This window comes from Gadus chalcogrammus, chromosome 14 (genome assembly GCF_026213295.1).
Source record: "Gadus chalcogrammus isolate NIFS_2021 chromosome 14, NIFS_Gcha_1.0, whole genome shotgun sequence".
NCBI classification, from domain to species: Eukaryota; Metazoa; Chordata; class Actinopteri; order Gadiformes; family Gadidae; genus Gadus; species Gadus chalcogrammus.
In genome coordinates, this window is record NC_079425.1 from 5,862,431 (window position 1) to 5,882,851 (window position 20,421).

At 46.0% G+C, this 20,421-nt stretch overlaps 1 protein-coding gene across 1 annotated transcript in view; it reads right to left on the reverse strand.

Annotated features, from left to right (window-relative positions):
* Positions 1–20,421, reverse strand: part of adamtsl3 (ADAMTS-like 3) — a 140,952-nt gene that overhangs the window by 56,788 nt on the left and 63,743 nt on the right. The window contains exons 5-9 of the mRNA XM_056607041.1: positions 16,079–16,124; positions 13,442–13,684; positions 8,467–8,593; positions 2,013–2,087; positions 214–371 (exon numbers count right to left, since the gene is read on the reverse strand). Of these exons, the coding sequence (XP_056463016.1) occupies positions 214–371; positions 2,013–2,087; positions 8,467–8,593; positions 13,442–13,684; positions 16,079–16,124 (649 nt within the window). The remainder of the gene's footprint in view (positions 1–213; positions 372–2,012; positions 2,088–8,466; positions 8,594–13,441; positions 13,685–16,078; positions 16,125–20,421) is intronic.

The window sequence follows — 20,421 nt, forward strand, 5'->3', positions numbered from 1 at the left end:
AATGTACATTACATAACAATGTTTAATTTAAGTCTGTTGGATGTAGATTGTCTAATCATGTCTGTTTTACCATATGGAAAATGATACAAACTTGGTATTATAGATAGGGGTTGGTGGATAAAACTCAGCTTCAACCTCAACAACTGTTTTGACATTTTGCAAGTTTTGCAAGTTTTGACATTTTTATCACCGATAAATGTTTTGCTTTCTAACCTTGATGGTGTAATCGCCAGCCAGCGGGCCCAGGCTCCTCAATGTCTGTCTGTCCGTCCCTCTCTGGAAGTCCAGAGAGGTGTTCCCGATGACGTAGCTACCTGTGGACACCAGGCTAGCCTCCTCTCGCCCTCCTCGGATAGACACCGCCTCAATGACTATCACAGAGAGAGAGAGAGAGAGAGAGAGAGAGAGAGAGAGAGAGACAGAGAGACAGAGAGAGACAGAGAGAGAGAGAGACAGAGAGAGACAGAGAGAGAGGGGGGGGGGGATAGGGAGAAATTTGATTTGAGATGACAGCATTAATTCTGTTTTTCTGCCTCACAGATGCAATAAGGACATGTGAAACACAACTCCTTCTCCTCAAAGTGAGTATGTGATAAAGTAGCACTATATTCTGAAAGAATACTGGCCATTATATAGTATACCATCAATCTGTCCATGCTCTGAGGTGGTTTAAATGAGGGGTTGGTGCGTTAGTATTGCAGCCAATATACTTACACAAGACCAGGGAATTGAATATGACAATGAATAAACCGCTCAATGCTACCAATATGATGGACCCTGCAAGAGTATTGACATTGACAGGTCCAAATATGAAGATAGTAATACCATTGTAAACCCACACACACTGCTGCTGTGAGGGAATAAGCACACTCAGAAGCTGCCAAAAAGGTACAGCCTTTGTTAAAACTCTTCAAGGACATTGAGACGCAACATTTTAGATAGCAGTCTCGACTCTAGATTTTCGCTCCACAGTTGTAATTCACACTGCAACGTGATACATTGTAAAAATATGTGTTAATTCATAATTGGAAGGCAACCATGCTCCACTATTGTTAAAATCTATCCAATTAGAGATGGTGATGTCAGGTGCATTCTCCCTCGCTAACAAGGCTGAGGAAAAAGCAGTGAAAATAATGTTTCATAAAAGAAGAATAACAAATTAGCCAATATTTGTGATACTGTCATAGCAAATATAGGCATTAGCATTTTACTACTTAATTGTATTCTGCAGCTGCACAGTTAGAGAGGGTGTGCAGTGCACACCAATAATAAAAATTAGGGCTAATCGATAAAAATAAAATATCGCTATTAATCACGTAGTATTGGTTAGTTAACTCACGATTAATAACACTTTTTAAATTATATTTTAAATCCATTCCAATTGAAGTTAAATGAATGGAATGACTCATTATCATTCTTACCAAATATACCTAATCAGCAAAAACTAGACCAAGTGATCTTGAGGGAGTTTTATTGAATCACTCAGTGTGGGTTTAATAGGAAAAAATTGAGATTTGGGAATTTGTCACTTACTGCAATTGTTATCAGGCATTCACCATACTGCAAGTGTAATTGAATGTAAAGTAAGTGGAACTAAAAACCACCTCCAGAATGTTGACATTCTGTCAGCAAAACCTTTCAAAATCACAGTAAAAAAACGTGCGTTAATGCATTAAATTAATTATATTAAAATAAGATTGGGTTAACATGTTATTATCACGCACATTTTAACAGTGTGCAATTCCTCATTAGAAAACCGGAGTCAGTTGCTAAGGTGCGATCATTGGGGAGGTGTTAAGCCGTTGTACGCACCAATAGTAAGGGCGTGGGGTTAATCGACCGCGGAAAGTTTCGAAAAAACACACAAAATTTGTCGGTCAGTAAAAAAGTCTGGCAATGTTAACAAGGCAGTCACGTCATGTCAATGATTCAAGAGTATTGCTTGGAGCTGTGTTGGTTGGACGCCCCCGTAGTAGTACCTGGCCTAACTGGCTGGCTGTAGGCGTACTCACCCATCACACCCGGGCCTTTGGCGTTGACCCGGAGTAATCGACTGCCGGCCGGAACCTCGATCACCGTCTTCACGACTACGGACAACGCAGAGACATGGGGGAGTTATCTCTGATCCATCTCTTCTTTCAGTTGATGCAGGTAAAGTGCAAATAACAACAGTTCATACGAAGGTAAGCTTTGTGTAACTGCCGCTGAAAATGGTGGGTAAATTTGCAGGTCAATACTATTTTCCTCATATTTGTGTGTAAATAAAAAGTGTTATTTTTTTTCATTTGCGAGGCAAAATTAACTTTCCATCTCCAGATGGATCTTTCTTAATGAATGGGCCTGTCAGTCAGTTGTGTTTTGCAGTGTTAATATCCATCAATTACAATCATACAAGGGCATCTGGAACCAACATCCACTGTCAACAATTTGCAGAGGATCGTGCATGAACAAAATCTGTCAATCAGGAGAAAAGGGGGAAACAAAACCAATTAAAATCCAAATCCGAATACCAAATCTCCATATATTTTTTTCTCCCCGTCAAGCAGCTCTGACACCCGGATGTCTTACCCCCGGGGAAACACAGAGCCATGTTATCACATGGAGTATCCCGGCCCTGAACACGAACGACAACGCTGATGGAGGATGCTGACAGCCCAAACGTTATGGTTGACCTCCAGTCGCTTGTGTCAAGGCATCACAACTCATATAACCAAACAGCAGAAACAGAAAACGCATAACTGTAAAAACAAATCACTCTTAACGGAGAGGTAAATCACAGGACGCATAGGGGCAGTGCCGTATGCGTCCTGTGGGATAGGATTCTTACGGTAGTGGGATGTATAATACGAACTGTAGGCCTTGGTGAGTTCACGGTGCAGAGAAATGACAGCTGGTGTCTGAATGTGTTGGTGAGACCTTGTGTCTGCAGCCGCTAAGCAATGAGGAACATCTCAACTGTTTGAGCAGGGTTTGCACAACTATGAGGAAATATTCTGAGCGTGTGTGTGTGTGTGTGTGTGTGTGTGTATGTGTGTGTGTGTGTGTGTGTGTGTGTGTGTGTGTGTGTGTGTGTGTGTGTGTGTGTGTGTGTGTGTGTGTGTGTGTGTGCGTGTGTAGGTGTGTGTGTGTGTGTGTGCGTGCGTGCGTGAGAGAGCGAGTGTGTGGGGATGTGTGAATGTGCAGCTTATCAAGATGTTAATAGCAAGACAATATTTACAACAAAACATGGCATACTATGCCATTCTAAGTCTGGCATGTAAACAATAAGCGCTACAGTGCAAAATCCCATCATTTCAAAATGCTAATATTTGATATTACATCTGAACAGTCCAAAAAGCACAGCTGATTCCTTGTCTCCCTCCATCAACCAAATGTGCTCAAATAAAACGCTTGTAATCGTGCCGCACGCTGCTGGCACCGCGCTGACGGTTTCCCCTCATACCCCGGCTCAGCATGCAGCCCCCGATAGGCCACGACGACGCGTGTCTGCGAGGATGAGTGTGTTGTTCAGCAGCGGTTGGCCGGGAGCCGGTGGCTCTTTCAAGGAATGAGAGCACAAAACCCTCAGCAGTAATCGAAGACATCTATCAGCGCTCCAACCAGGAGGATGTCTGCAGGGCGGCGTGCAGCCTCACACTGAACGCCGCCGTAACGAGGGACGGCCCACCTGAGGTCGGCTGAGCTGGGAGGCGTTCCACTCAGACAGACGGAGGGCCGTAGGAACATATACCGCCCTGGAGTGGGGTAAGGTGTTTTGCTTTTTTGTTGTATTAAAAAAAAACGAATAAAAGGAATGGTTGGCTGTTGTCCAATTGCAGACTTTTTTTATGCAGTAAATCTGTTTTGGATCAGCCCAAAGAAGGAAGGGCGGGGCTCAGAAGTGAGGTAAGACCTTCAAAGAACTACATTTCTAAAGTTTCGAAGCCCTTCTCCACACATTCAGACAAACGTGTTTCCTTTTTGCGTGAAAAAAAAAGGCATTCAAAGATGTAATGCCTGGCTGTTAGTACTTGCATAGTAATATTTAGGGAGGAACAATAACAACAAAGTCAAGAGAGCGGTAAAATAATATTGTTTGAACGAGACTCATTGTTTAACATCAAAATCGTCCTTCACATCCAATGAGCGAGGTGAAACAGAGAGGAAACACTTTGGGTTTATTGTAAACAGGTCCGCCGGACTAGTGGATGTGTGCTTGAGGGAACGCCGTTGCCGATTGACATGCTGAATATAATGACTGATAAATAGCAACGCAATGAATAATACATGACCCTGGGCGGAGGTGATGCCCTTTGTGTGTGTGTGTTAGTATGGATGTGTGTGTGTGTGTGTGTGTGTGTGTGTGTGTGTGTGTGTGTGTGTGTGTGTGTGTGTGTGTGTGTGTGTGTGTGTGTGTGTGTGTGTGTGTGTGTGTGTGTGTGTGCTACGTGTGTATTAGTGTGGGTGTGTGTGTGCATGAGTCTTTGTGCGGGAGTCTGCGTGTGTGTGTCTGCGTTTGTGTGTGTGTATGTGTGTGTGTGTGTGTGTGTGTGTGTGTGTGTGTGTGTGTGTGTGTGTGTGTGTGTGTGTGTGTGTGTGTGTGTGTGTGTGTGTGTGTGTGTGTGTGTGTGCATGAGTCTTTGTGCGGGAGTCTGCGTGTGTGTGTGTCTGCGTTTGTGTGTGTGTATGCGTGTGTGTGTGTGTGTGTGTGTGTGTGTGTGTGTGTGTGTGTGTGTGTGTGTGTGTGTGTGTGTGTGTGTGTGTGTGTGTGTCTGTGTATGTGTGTGTGTGTGTGTGTGTGTGTGTGTGTGACTGTGTGTGAGTGTGTGTGTGTCTGTGTGTTTGCGCACATGCTGGTAAATAAAGGCTGTGGTCACGGACCAAGGTAAGACTGAATGGCCATGGGTCATTACCTCTAACTACACTACTCTTTGATATGCAAATGAGGCTCCTGAGCAGAATGAATAAGAGATGATGAAAAGGGGAGAGGGGAAGAGAGAGACAGAGAGAAAGAAAGAAAGAGAGGAGAGGTTGAGAAGACTACTGACACTAAGTCTGAGGGAGAAGAGAGGAATAAAACAAAGAGAGGGAAATCATTTCAAAGTTTGAAGGTGTGATGGTATGGGCTACATATTGTTTAGGTGTTTGGTTGAACCTTCCCTATGTCACATTGACTGAAGCCCTCAATGTTAATTCAAATGTGATCTTCTCCACATACCGAATCAATATGTCCTGTTGGTGGATTATAAACAAAAGCTTATGTGAAGACGTTAGTTGGAACAAAAGCAATGGTTACAATGACTGCTACATATTGCAGATGTGAGGCTTGACATGTGATGAAAGACCAGCTGTTAAACAACATGACACTACAATACAAAACTGACCTTGGCAAGTCACTTGGCCCAGTGTGTATCTGCATCCCATTTGATTTACTGTTACAAGTCAAGTGTAGCATGGCCATCTTGATCCAACACAGAGTTTGCTTTAGATTCTTAACCTTGAGTGTAGCCGTGTGTCATTGCGTATCTCAATGACTGATTCAAACCCAGAGACTCCCTTTATCAAAGTCAGGCTAGTGCACCCGGCTAACACCGGGGGCTACACCAAGGTAAGCTGAAACAAGCATCTTTTGAGGCTAAAAGGAGGGGTTAATGCCGGGAATACGTTCTTGCGTTGCCATTAGAGTAAAAGAGAAAACATTTCCAGCACTTCTTCTTTGTCTCAACCTTGAAGACTTGTGTTCCAAGTGAGTGGGTGGAGGCAGGTGTGCGTGTGCGTGGGAGAGAATTTGTGTGTGTGTGTGTGTGTGTGTGTGTGTGTGTGTGTGTGTGTGTGTGGGGGAGAGAATGTATGTTTGTGTGTGTGTGTGTGTGTGTTAGTGTGTGTGTGTGTGTGTGTGTGTGTGTGTGTGTGTGTGTGTGTGTGTGTGTGTGTGTGTGTGTGTGTGTGTGTGTGTGTGTGTGTGTGTGGGGGAGAGAATGTATGTTTGTGTGTGTGTGTGTGTGTGTTAGTGTGTGTGTGTGTGTGTGTGTGTGTGTGTGTGTGTGTGTGTGTGTGTGTGTGTGTGTGTGTGAATGTGTGTGTGTGTGTGTGTGTGTGTGTGTGTGTGTGTGTGTGTGTGTGTGTGTGTGTGTGTGTGTGTGTGTGTGTGTGTGTGTGTGTGTGTGTGCTTGGAGGCGGGAAGGGGGTTAGATTCTTGGAAGAAGAGAGATGACTCAAGTGAAACTGGTAGACAGGGCCAAAGCTAAGGACCAGTGTGCTCTCTCTCTCTCTCTCTCTCTCTCTCTCTCTCTCTCTCTCTCTCTCTCTCTCTCTCTCTCTCTCTCTCGCCTTCTCTCAAAACAATATAAAGACTCTTTCCACATGCTCACGGACCCAGTCCATCCCCCATTATGGCAGTGGTACAAAGTCAGCCTTGTGCTGGCCATCACAGGCCGCTGCCTTTTCAGTGTCAGGAAACGCAATAAGCTGCTGGATTAGCCTCTAGTCTGTAAGGGCAATAACAGACATTCTTTTAATAGAATTAGGCCACACATTTCAACAAGAGTTTCGTTTCAGAAGATAGGTTGAGAAAGGTACTTCTACCACATAGTTATCCATATTAAAGAAAAGGTTAAGGTTAAGTTTACCCTAAATCGTACATGGTTTCATTATTATAGGATGCAACCAGGGACGAACTGAAGACCACCAACTTGCCATTGTTATAATATTAATATTATTGTGCTCTTGATGTTGTCATTCCCAATATCCCTAATAATTTAAAGTGAGAAGTCATACTCATCATAGATGCATACTGCAGATGGCAGGAGTACTGTTTTTCATGGGAAGCCAAGCCTTTTGCATTTAGATTCTCTGTGGCTCGCCAAAGCAAGTTCTTGTCGGGGAATTTGATACAATACCAACGCCGGACGGCCCCCAAATGAAGTATGCAAATATATGCAGTGCCAATATCTACTTCATTAACCTTTTCAAAGTTGGGAAAACATTGAGCAGCCTTGGGAATGTTCAAACCGACTTCCGCCCCAAAGGAAATTGGATTGTCACGCTTCAATCAAAGTAAAAAAGCTGGAGATATTCTCTCTTGTCCCCACAGGATTGGTTTGTACCATCCAGTATCAAGGCCTTCCAACAAAAATGAATAAAACTGACATAAAATATGTTGTTTTTCATTCTCAACATGTACTGCAGCACTGATACACTTATCCAACCACACATATTATGGTTTCCTCGAACATTGGGCCATGAAGTCTCAACTCAAATACTTTTATGTTGCTTTCAAACCGTAACACCATTTATTCTTGAACAAATGACTATATTAAACAATCAACGTCCCCGACGGCCATGTTTTTGGACTGACTCGGTAATCAAAGCTACATTCGAGTTTATTGGCGCTCGTAAGCCTAAACGAGCATATTATTGATCCAAAAAAAACATTTCCCTGCAGTTATTTGGATGTCTTCCAGCGCATTTGTCGTGCGGTTCTCCCACAAATCAATGCAACAACAAACGACTACAACATCCTTTTCAACCCTGTTTACACAGAACAAATGCAAGGACACTCTTCAAAAAACAACAACACACGCCTAAAGTCCGGCAATGGCCGAGGTCCGGTCATGAATGCAATCTCCAGACGATAACATTTATGAAGAGAAAAGCCAATGAGGCGTGACTGGTGCGGCTCCGTCGGCGTGTGGGTGGGCGGCGTTTGCCAGATGGCATGCTCGCTAACAGCTCGGCCCCTGATAAATAAACACCACAGCCAATGACAGAGGGGCCCTGGACAGCGCCAGGACCCCAGCCAGGCCTAGCCAACTCTGGGGCCGCTGGAGGAGACGAGGAGGTCTGCCAAGACTGGGCCCAACAGGTAACTCAACTGAGCAGGGGCGAAATCCGATATTTCTAATAGAATGAAGAAGGACAACACCGTACTGGACCAGGTCGTGCAGCAAGCACCTTTGGTTGTCTGAAATTGACAGTAAAACTGTTTTTGTGTCCTTTGAATTTGTAGTTTTATGATGTCCCCCTGAAAGTTTTATGCGTGTCTGGCTTTTCAAGGTTGAGATTCCTTATCTCAACCACGTCTGCCTTGTTAAATAAAGGTTGAATACAAATATGTATTATTTATAGTTAGCTACAGTCTGGCGTGTCTCACAAGGATTTGCTCTCATCCTCTCTCCAGTAATGACACCTCTTTGTGCAAGGCGAGGTTTTAAGGACAAGGCCATTGGCGTAGAGGCCAGGGTTGTATTTAAAAAAAAGAGGGTGAAATGTAAATCCTATTTGGTGTAAAATCCCTCGTGAGTGTTCAGTTCCGCTTCTACTAAACCTCTGAGTTTACAACGCCCTCAAACCAGAAGTTTGGGGTATAAACTCGATGTAAGTGAAAAAACAAGTGATGGATGGATGGCTTGTTGACGAAGAGACAAATTGAAAATGCACGCTCCCCTAATTTTTCGGTCCCCCCCCCCCCCTCCCCTCGGTACCTACGTTCTTCGGAGGACATGTGCGGTAGAGCCTGACCGCGCACCAGCTGACAGGTAGACTCGTCTCCTCCACACACGCCACAGTTGTCCTCTTTGGCGCCGCTGCCTAGCTGCCGGTCACAGCCCACCTCCTGCACCCACAAGAGGAGGAGGATGGATTATGCTTCAGGTGAGGTAGGTTCAGCAGTGGTTTCCTTTTTAATTCCCAAAGTAATGTTCTCATCAACTCTGGTGTGGAGTCATTGACTCGTTGCCGACTGCTTTTGCACGTATTGATGTGCACACTATACACTCTACTTTCATTCCATTGCATTATATCCGTGAACATATAAATACTGTATATAAACCTGCCGCTACTCCGCAACAAAACAATGCAGTAAGATAAAAAACAATTTCTTTAGCTCTGATGAAATTAGAATACACTTGGTTGTACTTGTGATGCACCTCTATTGTATTTTAGTGCCACTAATAAAACATAATCGACTTTACCTCAACCCTGTGTCCTGATTCCCGTAGCTACGCTGCAGGCTCTCCAGTGTTTTAAAACCTGTTCATGCAGAGCTTTTTATAGTAGATAAACGCTAGTGCAAAACGACTAAACGTAACCGTGTTACAGTTGAGCTGCGATGGCAACCACATAGTTTCATTTTGTGGGAAACATTTTCGTCTCTGGTCTGTCGCTCAGGTTGTGCGGTGAGATACTTTTTTTACATGGTAAGTGAGTACATTTCACAGTAGCAACGAACATAGTGCAACCAATTACTGTACATTAACTTTCAATTAACATTCAAACCCATGAGTCAGTAAACACGTTCAAAGAGTAAACCTATATTTCAGATACCCACGAGATGTAACTGATGTGATGTTATTCCATCGCATCAAATCTAACCTGAGCTTAGAAAGCTGTATGATACTTAAAATAAATGTCTCGAAGATACACGTTGACCTAGAAAACCAAGAAGATACAGCTCTAATTGAGTTAAGGGGGGCTATTGAATGACACAGCTTCAGGGACTCTGAATACTAAGAAACCTATACCAGCCATTATCGCTGGCATCTGTCTAACTGCATGGCGAGATGCAAGCTTTACACAACCTCAAAATGCAGTCAAACACAATCATACACACACGCACACACACAGGCAGGCACACACCTACACACGCACACATGCATGCGCAGACACACACACACACACACACACACACACACACACACACACACATACACAGACACACAAACGCACACACATTACTTACTAAGACTTGCTCTGAATTACTTTGGTTCAATGTACAGCTTTTAACAATGGATGTGTATATGTATGTAGGTATGTATGCATATATATATATATATATATATATATATATATATATATATATACACATATATATAAACATATATATATATTAAGTGTGTTTGTAGGTCCATGGGGAGAAGAATTGGAGGAGGGTTGCTGTCCTCATTCTGTCATTACAAACTAGAGTTTAGCCCCGCTATACCACCACACACCTATGTTCACTGTGCCCACCGGGGTTTCTGTGTGCCTGAATCTCTCTTCCTCCCGATTCATCTTGTGACTCGCCCTCCTTCCCTTTCATCATATCACTCCTTCTCTTTCATATCTCGATCTGTCCTCTGTCATTCTCTCCCTCTCTTTAACTCTCAACTCCGCTCTTTATCTCTCTCCCTCTCCATCTCTATTTCTCTATTTTCCTCTCTCTCTCCCTCCCTCTATTTCTCTCTTCCTCTCTCTCTCCATCTCCATTTCTCTCTTCCTCTCTCTTCCTCTCTTTATCCCTCTTCCTCTCTTTTTTTCTCCCTCTCTCACTCCCTCACCTTCTCCCTGTCTCGCTCACTCACCTTCTCCCCCCTCCCTCTCCTTCTCTCTCTCGCTCACTCCATCTTCCTCTAGCCCTCCCTCCCTCTCTATTTCTCTCGCTCTCCCTTCCTCTCTCTCTCACTCCCTCACCTTCTCCCTCTCTCTCTCACCTGCTCTCTCTCCCTCCCTCCCTCTCTCTCTCTCTCTCTCTCTCTCTCTCTCTCTCTCTCTCTCTCTCTCTCTCTCTCTCTCTCTCTCTCTCTCTCTCTCTCTCTCTCTCTCTCTCTCTCTCTCTCTCTCTCTCTCTCTCTCTCTCTCTCTCTCTCTCTCTCTCTCCCGGGTCGGCCAGGTCTCCACCCCAGTGTGCTGTGTCTGCTGTGTCTGCTGTGTCTGTCTGACAGGCTGCCCCGTGCTGCACATGTCTCTTATTAGCTGCGGGTGGAGTGCTGAGGCTGTGCTGCACCGGGTGGCCAGAGAGCAACAGTCTCAGACACTCACCGGCTTTCTCCGTCTGTCTGTCTGTGTGGTGTCTTACTGCACAGGACCAGGTCCAGGACACTCCCTGGAGGGGGGGAACCTTGGCCAGAGCACAAGGCTGCTGAGAGACATAGAGAGAGGGGGGGAGACAGGGAGAGAGAGAAAAACAGGGGGAGAGATAGAGATTAAGAAAGAGAGAGGAAAAATGATGGCAAACGAGACCAAAATAATGCAATAGTAAGTGTGAGACATAGAAAGAGAGGCAGACAGGGAGAGAGAGAAAACACAGGGAGAGAGATATAGATGAGGAATGAGAGAGGAAAGGAGAGGGCAATAGAGAGCAAAAGCGAGCATTAGTAATTGTGAGAGATGAAGACATACAGAGAAAAAAGAGTGTGTGAGAGATTGGAGGAGAGGATGAGAGGATGAGAAAGAGAGCGAGAAAGAGTGGGAGGAGATGAAGGCTGGAGCCTTTTGACCACCTCAGCGGAAGCTCAACAGTAGCCTTCATAAAGAGCATAAGCCACACACACACTCCTACATAAGCCACACACACTCCCTCTGTACCGAGCCAGAGCTGCAGCCAAATGAAAGCACTGCACAAATACAATCCATCACCCTTCACAAGCATGGAGACCACCACTCCACAGCCTGCTACCTGTATTGGCATGGACTTGCATTCCAGATGGAGACTGTAACCAATACAATAACAGCAGTGTGTTTGTTTATGTCTGTGTGTGTGTGTGTGTGTGTGTGTGTGTGTGTGTGTGTGTGTGTGTGTGTGTGTGTGTGTGTGTGTGTGTGTGTGTGTGTGTGTGTGTGTGTGTGTGTGTGTGTATGTCCTTGTGTGTGTGTCTGTGTGTCTCTTTTTTAGCGTGTGTGTATGTATGCAGAGGCACAATAGCAGACAATAGCTGAGGACGAAACAGTTTAACAAAAAGACCGCAACAAAAGAGTCACTTCTGACAGGGAAAACATGTCAATGGTAATTCTAATGCCGTCAAGATGGCCTCAAAGTAATCAGAGTTGACAGCAGGGAAGGGGAAACGGTGTTGGCCCACTCGAGCCTCGTGTGAGGGAACATTAACAGCAGTGTTCCTTCATGTGTCACAAACACACGTCTTTCTCTGCCTCTGGCCCAGACTGAAGACTCGTCTATTACAAACCTCTGCCGTGGTAGACATTGGTTAAATTGAGCATTTTCAATGGGAAATGGTTCATGGTTAATGCTCGTCGGGAACAGAAGAACCCCTGTCTGTCAAGGCCTATTCTTTAAGAGTTAAGCAGCATTCGCCCTTTTCCCTTTACAGGCCTTAATCTTGTTTCATGTATCCTTGCTATTCCACGAGCGTGCCTCGGCCACTCACTCACTCACTCTGGTCCCTATATTATTATAGAAAATGGCGTTTTTTTATTTCTCTTTATCCTCTTCCTTTTAGTCCAGTACATTAACCAGTGGCTCGACTCTGCATAAATACTGGTCTTGGAAGCTAATCTGTCGCTTGTCCGTCAATTTTTTACATCAGCCCCCTTCCCTCTCGCTCTGTCTCTCCGGCTCCCCTTCCCTGACAACGTCTAATCGTCCGGCAGACCCCCCAGCACAGGGAACCGTTCAACAGCAAAATAAAAAGACGTGCTTTGGTCGATTCCAGCAACGTTCACCGTACTAAATATAGCAGCCTTGACATGATTACTGCACTGTGGGGACCGAGGCATAAAGAGTATGGGGTTTGAGCACATCAGCTATGAGACCCCCGCATTCCCATGCGCTGCTTGACACTGTTGGCCACGGACACAAAGACCGCCATGGCAAGGCTCAGGAATGATATGAAAGAAAAAATCGGACGTGGTTACGGTTGGTGGACGTCCAGGGTGTCGTCAAGTGATGTATAAAGTATTGACCAAAAAAGGTTGTCCTCGTGGATTGTTTGAAAAGTATGTTCTGTTCAGGGGAGGTGTTTAGGTTGAAATGGTTTCATCATTTGTTGGATGGAGATTCATGCTGAGATGGCTGATATAGAGTTGAGCAGGAGGCATAGTATACCGTGGCTGTTTTGTGACCTTGATGGCTCCCATTCATAAAATATCAATTCATTGGACTGATAGCATGGAGAGTTTTTTTTTCAAACCGTAGCCTAATATAATTCATCCACTTTCTATCCACAATACAGTACTACTTCAGCCAGTATATAAAATCAAACAACATGGTTCCCTGATAAAAAAAAAAAAGCCATAGACATGTAAATAAGCTCTTTCTTCCACAATCCTATTTTCATTTCATCGGCAAAACAAGGCAAGGGACAAACCAATCGACCAACATCGTTTTGCCGTCTTTTTGTCAACAAACACCCTTGCGCCCCTTCATTAAAATCAATAGCACCTTCATGCTAGTTCGATCCCCGGCGAGTGTCGATGTTTCCCTGAGCAAGACACCTAACCCTTACTATTCCAGACGCGCTGGCTGTTGCCTTGCATGGCTGACACCGTTGTCAGGGTGTGAATATGTGCATGCATAGGTGAATGCTAAGCTATATTGTAAAGCGCTTAGAGTGGCTACTGGCTAGAAAAAGCGCTTTGTAAATGCAGTCCATTTACCATTTAGTGTCAGGATTTATTTAGTTATATCCTGACACTAACAGAGCACGATGGGTTCACGTTGCACCCCCTCAACACCCGACGGGGGTACCTGACAAACGCCGCTGATGCACATGTCCAGGGCGCCGGCCCGGCACCGCGTCCCGTCCAGGACCTTGGGCGCCAGCTCCACCACCAGGCTGCCGCCGCTGCCCTTGGCCTGGCAGCGGAGGGCGCAGGGCGCTGAGGGGTCATAGGTCACTGGCACCCAGTCGCGCGCCGAGCCCTGGTACTTGACGTCGTTGTGGGCCGAGCACTGCTGGGTGCGGAAGTCGCCGGAATCGGCCGGACAGTCCTGCAGAGGATGGGGGGGGGAGCATGAGACGGGTTAGACCGGTGGGTTGGAGGGCATGCTGGTGGTAGGGTTGGTGGTGGTGGTGGTGGTGGTGGTGGGGGAGGTGGTGGTGTTTCTGGGGTACGGGAAGGGATAGAGGCTCATATTGAGCTGAGGGGAGGAGATCCATGGTCAATCAGCGAGCACAGCACAATATAAACAGAGCAGATGGCCATCTCATGACCTTAAACATGATAATCACAGAGGGCTGTGGTTCTATGTTTGATTCCCCGATTTCTTTTTAATTAAAAGGGATATGGAATGCAGGAATTGGTGTATGGTTGTGTTACAAATGGTTAAGCTTAGGTATGATGATCCTGTATGATTAAGATTGTGTGGTCAGAATTTGTTATGGTAAGGGATTAGGTCAGCTGTACATGGTTAAGTGTGGATTAAGATATAAGTGGTAGGCTTTAGGTATTTTCTACGGAGAAAGTTAAACGTAGGTAAGGGCTAAGTGTGGTTCAGGGTCAGCCTGTCCAATTTGGCCAATTTTTACTGGTCACTTATTTTGGTCCAGGGTATTTGTGGGAAGCTCTCCCATGTTGAACTGCATGTGGACCAATAAAAAAATAAAAAAAACACTGGCTGTCAGCACTCAGTAATTCTTATCCTTAGAGCCTGGATACACTCGTCCTGACCTATCGCCGAGACGCATACATTTACGAGCATTACACACGCACGCACACACACACACACACACGCATGCACACATACCCTCAAGAACAAACATGTGCACACACACACACACACACACACCATCACACACCGACGGTTAGTCATACAGCTCAACTTTGAAGCACCCCTGCTCCTGGGTGAAGGCCCGCCAAACGCAGAGCGCTAACTTAAACAAGAGTCTCTGCCAGCGCCACTGCCTTCTGTCTGGCAGGAAGAGGAAGAGGAGGAGGAGGAGGAGGAGGAGGAGGAGGAGGAGGAGGGGGAGGAGGAGGGGTAAGAGCAAGAGGAGGAGGAGTAAGAGGAGGAGAAGGAGGAGAAGGAGGAGGAGGAGTAAGAGGAGGCGGAGGAGTGAGAGGAAGAGGAGGAGGAGGAAGATGAGGAGGAGCAGGAGGAGGAGGAAGAGGAATAAGGGGAAGAGTAGGAGGAAGAGGTGGAGGAGGAGGAGGAAGAGAAGGAAGAGGAGGAGGAGCAGGAGTAGGAGGAGGTGGAGGTGGAGGAGGAAGAGGAGGAAGAGGAAGAGGAGGAGGTGGAAGAGGAGGAGGAGGAGGAGGAGGAGGAGGAGCGAGTAGGAGGAGGAGGAGGAGGAGGAGGAGGAGGAGCGAGTAGGAGGAGGAGGAGGAGGAGGAGGAGGAGCGAGTAGGAGGAGGAGGAGGAGGAGGAGGAGGAGCGAGTAGGAGGAGGAGGAGGAGGAGAAGGAGGAGGCGGAGGAGGAGCAGGAGGAGGTGGAGGAGTAACAGAAAGAGGAGGAGTAAGAGGAGGAGGAGGAGTAAGAGGGAGAGGAGGAGTAAGAGGGAGAGGAGAAGGAAGAGGAGGGGGAGGAGGCAGAGGAGGTTAGAGGAGGAGGAGGAGGAGGAGCAATGGGGTTAATATTATCAAGGGCACTCTCCCCACCCCAGAGACATGGCTGTAATCATTGCCACTCTTGGGTACAGCCAGAAATAAACCATGAGGGAGGGCGAACACTCATCCCCTGTTGATGAAAACACTGGTGGTACCATCATCATCAGTGTGGGTATCAGTGTGTGTGTGTATAGTTATTGCAATTTTGATAATGTGGTTTAGATTCCTTCCTACAGTGTCTGTTCCATTTAAGTATACTTCTTTATTTATGTACATAGATACATACATCTAAGTTTCTACATTTTAAACATGTTTCTATATGCATGTGTGCATGTTTAATTTCATTCAATGCATTTCCCTCCCTCTTCAATCACTCCATGTTGACACACTAAACAGTAGCAGGGACTGGACAATCACCTCGTCTGTACACTGCAGAGTTCCTGACAGCCGATTCTAATTCCCTTTAAGTGAGGTAGCTGAAACGCAGCTGTGTTGGAGGGTCCCGTTTTGCTCCAGAATGTCAAGACCAACGTAGAAACCCAAAGAAAGCATCTGTGGCTTTCCTTAAGCAGGAGAGCGGCCAATACCAGCACGGCTCGAATCGCCTCAGTCCTCACCAACATTAGCTTTTAAAACAACCCTTACACAGAGAAATGCCTTTAAAAAGCTGTTTAAATCATTGTCATTATGTAATATTTGTCTTGGTCCCAAAAAAAAAAAAAAAACGGTCTCAAAATGAAAAAAGTCGGATTAGGGTTACCCAAGCATAACATTTTCTCTTTAATGCTGAAAAGACCTTCAGACCGAGTGGCGCAGAGGGTAAGCTGCCAGACGTACCGTACTGCTGCAGGTCTTGTAGCGGATGTTTTTGCCCTCGCAGTTTCTGCGGAGCAAAGTAGAAAAACGTTAAGGGTTGTATCGGCAAGGAGTCGAAGTGACAGACATAGCCCCTCCAGACAGCTTGAGCAGGTGCGCTTGAGTGGTACAACACATCCGCCGGTTAAAGGGATGCTAGTCGAGTAACAAGGATTTGCAACTTTGAAAAGAGAAGAGGAGAAGGTTTAATGCCCGTAACGGTCCTGGAGCTTTTCTGTCTCTGGGGTGCTTAGTGTGGTTATAAGAGCTCAGGAGTTTGATGAGGGGTATGGATTACATTGGGGAGCATATGCGATGTGAAAATAACATTATCCATTACTATAAAAACCTTGAATGAATTGAGGCACGAACATGTGTACACACGCACACAAAGACAGACGCAGACAGTCTCGCTGTGAAACACAAAAACACAAAGCGCTCAGACTCGCTGCTGCGGATGGATCCGTGCACGTGGGTGCGCACGTACACCGGCGTGTGCACGTACACGCGCGGCGGCCTACACCTGTCAGGGTGAGCGCACCTCATCAAACAGGCAGCTGTCTCAGCCCTTCACCACTGGGCTTCAACTTGGCAAAGACCAGAAGATGTTATATGCAGGCTCTGATGCGCGCACATACACACACACACACACACACACACACACACACAGACACACACACACACACACACACACACACACACACGTACACACACACATATGTGCAAGGGCAAAGTTCCCCTCCTCACGCCTCTACACTCCCCCCTCCTCACCCTGCTTCTCCCCCCTCCTCACCCCGCTACTCCCCCGACATTGTGGACATGCTGTTAAATCCGTTCCACCTTGTTAGCAGTAATAACAACGCCCAAGCTGTGTGTGTGTGTGTGTTTGTGTGTGGATGTGTGTTTTTTCTGTATGAATGTGTATGTGTGTGTGTGTGTGCATGTCTATGTGTGGGTTTGACTGTGTGTATAATGTCTGTATGTGTGTGTTTCTGTAAGTGTGAGTGCGTGTGCATATGTATGCGCACATATGCCCATGTGTGCGTGTGTGTGTGTGTGTGTTCATGCATTCACGTGTGTGTGTGTGTGTGTGTGTGTGTGTGTGTGTGTGTGTGTGTGTGTGTGTGTGTGTGTGTGTGTGTGTGTGTGTGTGTGTGTGTGTTTGAGCAGCCATGGGAGCTCCAACTAGAAAAAGCAGATGAAAAAAAAAAAAAGAAACTATCCACGGCTTATAATAACATTGGTCTAAACTGGTAGCAGCTTGTTTGCGCTGCAGTAAAAAGGCTTCGTCTAATCCTCCATTTAGGGCAGTGGGAAGACCACACTGCAGCCATTCAGCCAGCTCCAAGGAAAACCAGGCAGCCGGGAAGGTCCTCTTATTAATGAACCAATTAATAGCATTCCCTCGTCCATGTGCATCAATCAATTCAAGAAAGGAGTGTGTGTGAGAGCATGTGTGTGTATCGGTGCACTTGTACATGCATGTATGGGCTAAGTGGGCAAGTTAGTATGGGTATGGGTTTGTGTGTGTCTGGGGGGCGTCAGTGTGTGACGTGTGTGTGTGTGTGTGTGTGTGTGTGTGTGTGTGTGTGTGTGTGTGTGTGTGTGTGTGTGTGTGTGTGTGTGTGTGTGTGTGTGTGTGTGTGTGTGTGTGTGTGTGTGTGTGTGTGTGTGTTCATGATTGACTGTGTGCATGTGCACATGTTGGCTTGATGTTGTATGGGTAAATATGAGATTATATTGTGTGTGTGTGTGTGGGTGTGTATGCTTGTGTGTGAGTCTTTCGTCTGGCACTGAGTATATAATGGGAAGCGCCAATAAGGGCACATGAGAGACTGCGGTCATTAATTACCATGGTGATGGATGAAATATGGCTGTGCTAACAAACAATTTCAGTATCATTGATTATCGTTTCTAATGTTGAAGCCACTCAAGTCAAAAATAATCTTCAATCTCCATCTTTAAAGGCTAAAAGAAGGAATTATGTAGTTAAATGTAGTTATAAAGGATTTCATATTTTACATTATGACCATAAGCTTGTAAACATTTAATTTGTTTTATATTTCATGTGATTCTTCAGTAAAGTACTGAACATGGAAGCGTTGACATCCTGACCTTCATTAAGAATGCGGGGAATCATGAATATGCAAACTAGAAGTGACCCTTAACCTTTTCCCTGCTAAAACCTTCAAGCCCTGATTGATGTATGGGGAGCTGTCTGCCCCATCACTGTTTCCAAGTTGGTCATGTGACATGGTAATGTGACTTTAAACCATCAGGCACCTTGACCAAAAAACATTTTTCTCTACAATTTAGAATTCTCATCAAGACTTTTATCCCATAAACGAATATACAATACCAATTGCCAGATTAAATATCTCCAAAATCAGTGTGGAACGACTTGCTATTAACCTGTGATATTAACGCAGAAGTCTTTAAAAAGGAATAACAAGTGTAATGGACCAAAAGTAATGGACCAAATCAGTAATCCGTCTAAGAAAAACATTTTTGATTTATAATATGTTATTTTACGGATAATAAAAACAAAACACTAAAGAATGAATCCAAAGCAGTTCCAGCGATGCCAGCAATATTACAGACTAAATATAGTTGAATGTGAGCCTTGGCATGCTAAAAACCACGACTGTGTCAACCACCATATTTAATGCATATGAGCAACAGCGTTTGCAGGCCCACTCTCCATGGAGCAGACGTTTCCTCCTGGTTCTGAGGTGTTGCTCCAGGAACACAAAACAGTCTCCGACGCGCCTCTGCTGGGGGTACATGGAGTCCATCAGCAGCAGAGGCGGGACACACTTAACTCTCACTCTATGCTTATCCCTGTGTGTGTGTGGGAGGAGAGAGAGAGAGAGAGAGAGAGAGAGAGAGAGAGAGAGAGAGAGAGAGAGAGAGAGAGAGAGAGAGAGAGAGAGAGAGAGAGAGAGAGAGAGAGAGAGAGAGAGAGAGAGAGCGCTGTGGTCATCTCTCTCTTTCTCTTTTGTTTCCCCTCTTTCTTTTCTAGACATACTTACACAAAACATGACAAACACAAAACCCACACACACACAGAAAACACAATGATAAAACCCCCACACACACCAACAAATCAATGATATTACATATGCACACACACACGGACAGACATTTAGTCATTAACGATAACTCACACGGACACACATGCACACACACGCACACACACGCACGCACGCACGCACGCACGCACGCACGCACGCACGCACGCACGCACGCACGCACGCACGCACACACACACACAAACATGCACACAATCAACGCTAACCCACACACACACACACTCCCTCTCCAGCTCCCCAGCTCAAACACAGTCCCCATCCCAGAAGGCCACAGCAGGTGCGGCAGCTCCATTTGTTTCCTCCCTCTAATAGCTGGAGTGTGAATGTCCCAGCGCGGAGGAAGTCTGAACAAATCAGGGCCCAGATCACTTCCAGACGCCGCAAGCTCTCAGCGGAGGTTAGGGGCCACCAGGGGCCCTCTCCCCTCCTCCCCCTCCCCCTCCTCCTCCTCCTGTCTCACTGAGCTGGAACTGAACAGAGAGCCTTTACGCCCTCTCTCTCTCTCTCTCTCTCCGGGGCCGGGGCCAATCAAACATCAAACGGTGAGGTGGGACGCACGGGGAAGAGGAGGGGGACCTGGCTAAATACGCAGCTTTGAATTAGCATCACAGAGCGAGATGCTTCCTCCGAAGATTGTTGCGTGGCTCCAAAGGAGGGAATGAGTGTCGATGCAAGCCCAAAGAAAGCTCCTTCTGAAGGAACCCGGGCGCGTGCGATACACAAGGGCTGGAATGTCGGAGAGTCGGAAGGAAACAGAAAAACAATTATGACGAAATAGTTTGTAATGTGAGCGACTTTTTTCCGACGCACAACAGTACTTCAGATCTGGTAACTGTGACAGCGGGGGGTTAGACGTAGCATTGGAATATGGCAAAACGCGCAATCAAATGCAGACTTTAAAGGCTTCTAAACCCTGTGGAGTAGGACGTTCATGTTGCCATTGTTTCCTCCAAGCAACTAAAAAAAGATGGCAAATCCATATTCCATGAGCCGCGAGCTGCCAATGAGCCACAGCTTTAACAAGGCACTGTGTGTTACATTTAACGTGTGTTTGATTGTATTTTAAACGCTGGCCGTAAAAGCTGTTGTTACTGAGGGCTTTTGGCAGCCATGGCTCAGGAGTTTCTCCACACCTCGCTCATGGTTGACCAGCTACTTGGCACGCTGAATAGAAACAAATGAAGAGGGAAGGTGTTGTTACGAGGGGGGGGGGGAGGGGGGGGGAAACTGACA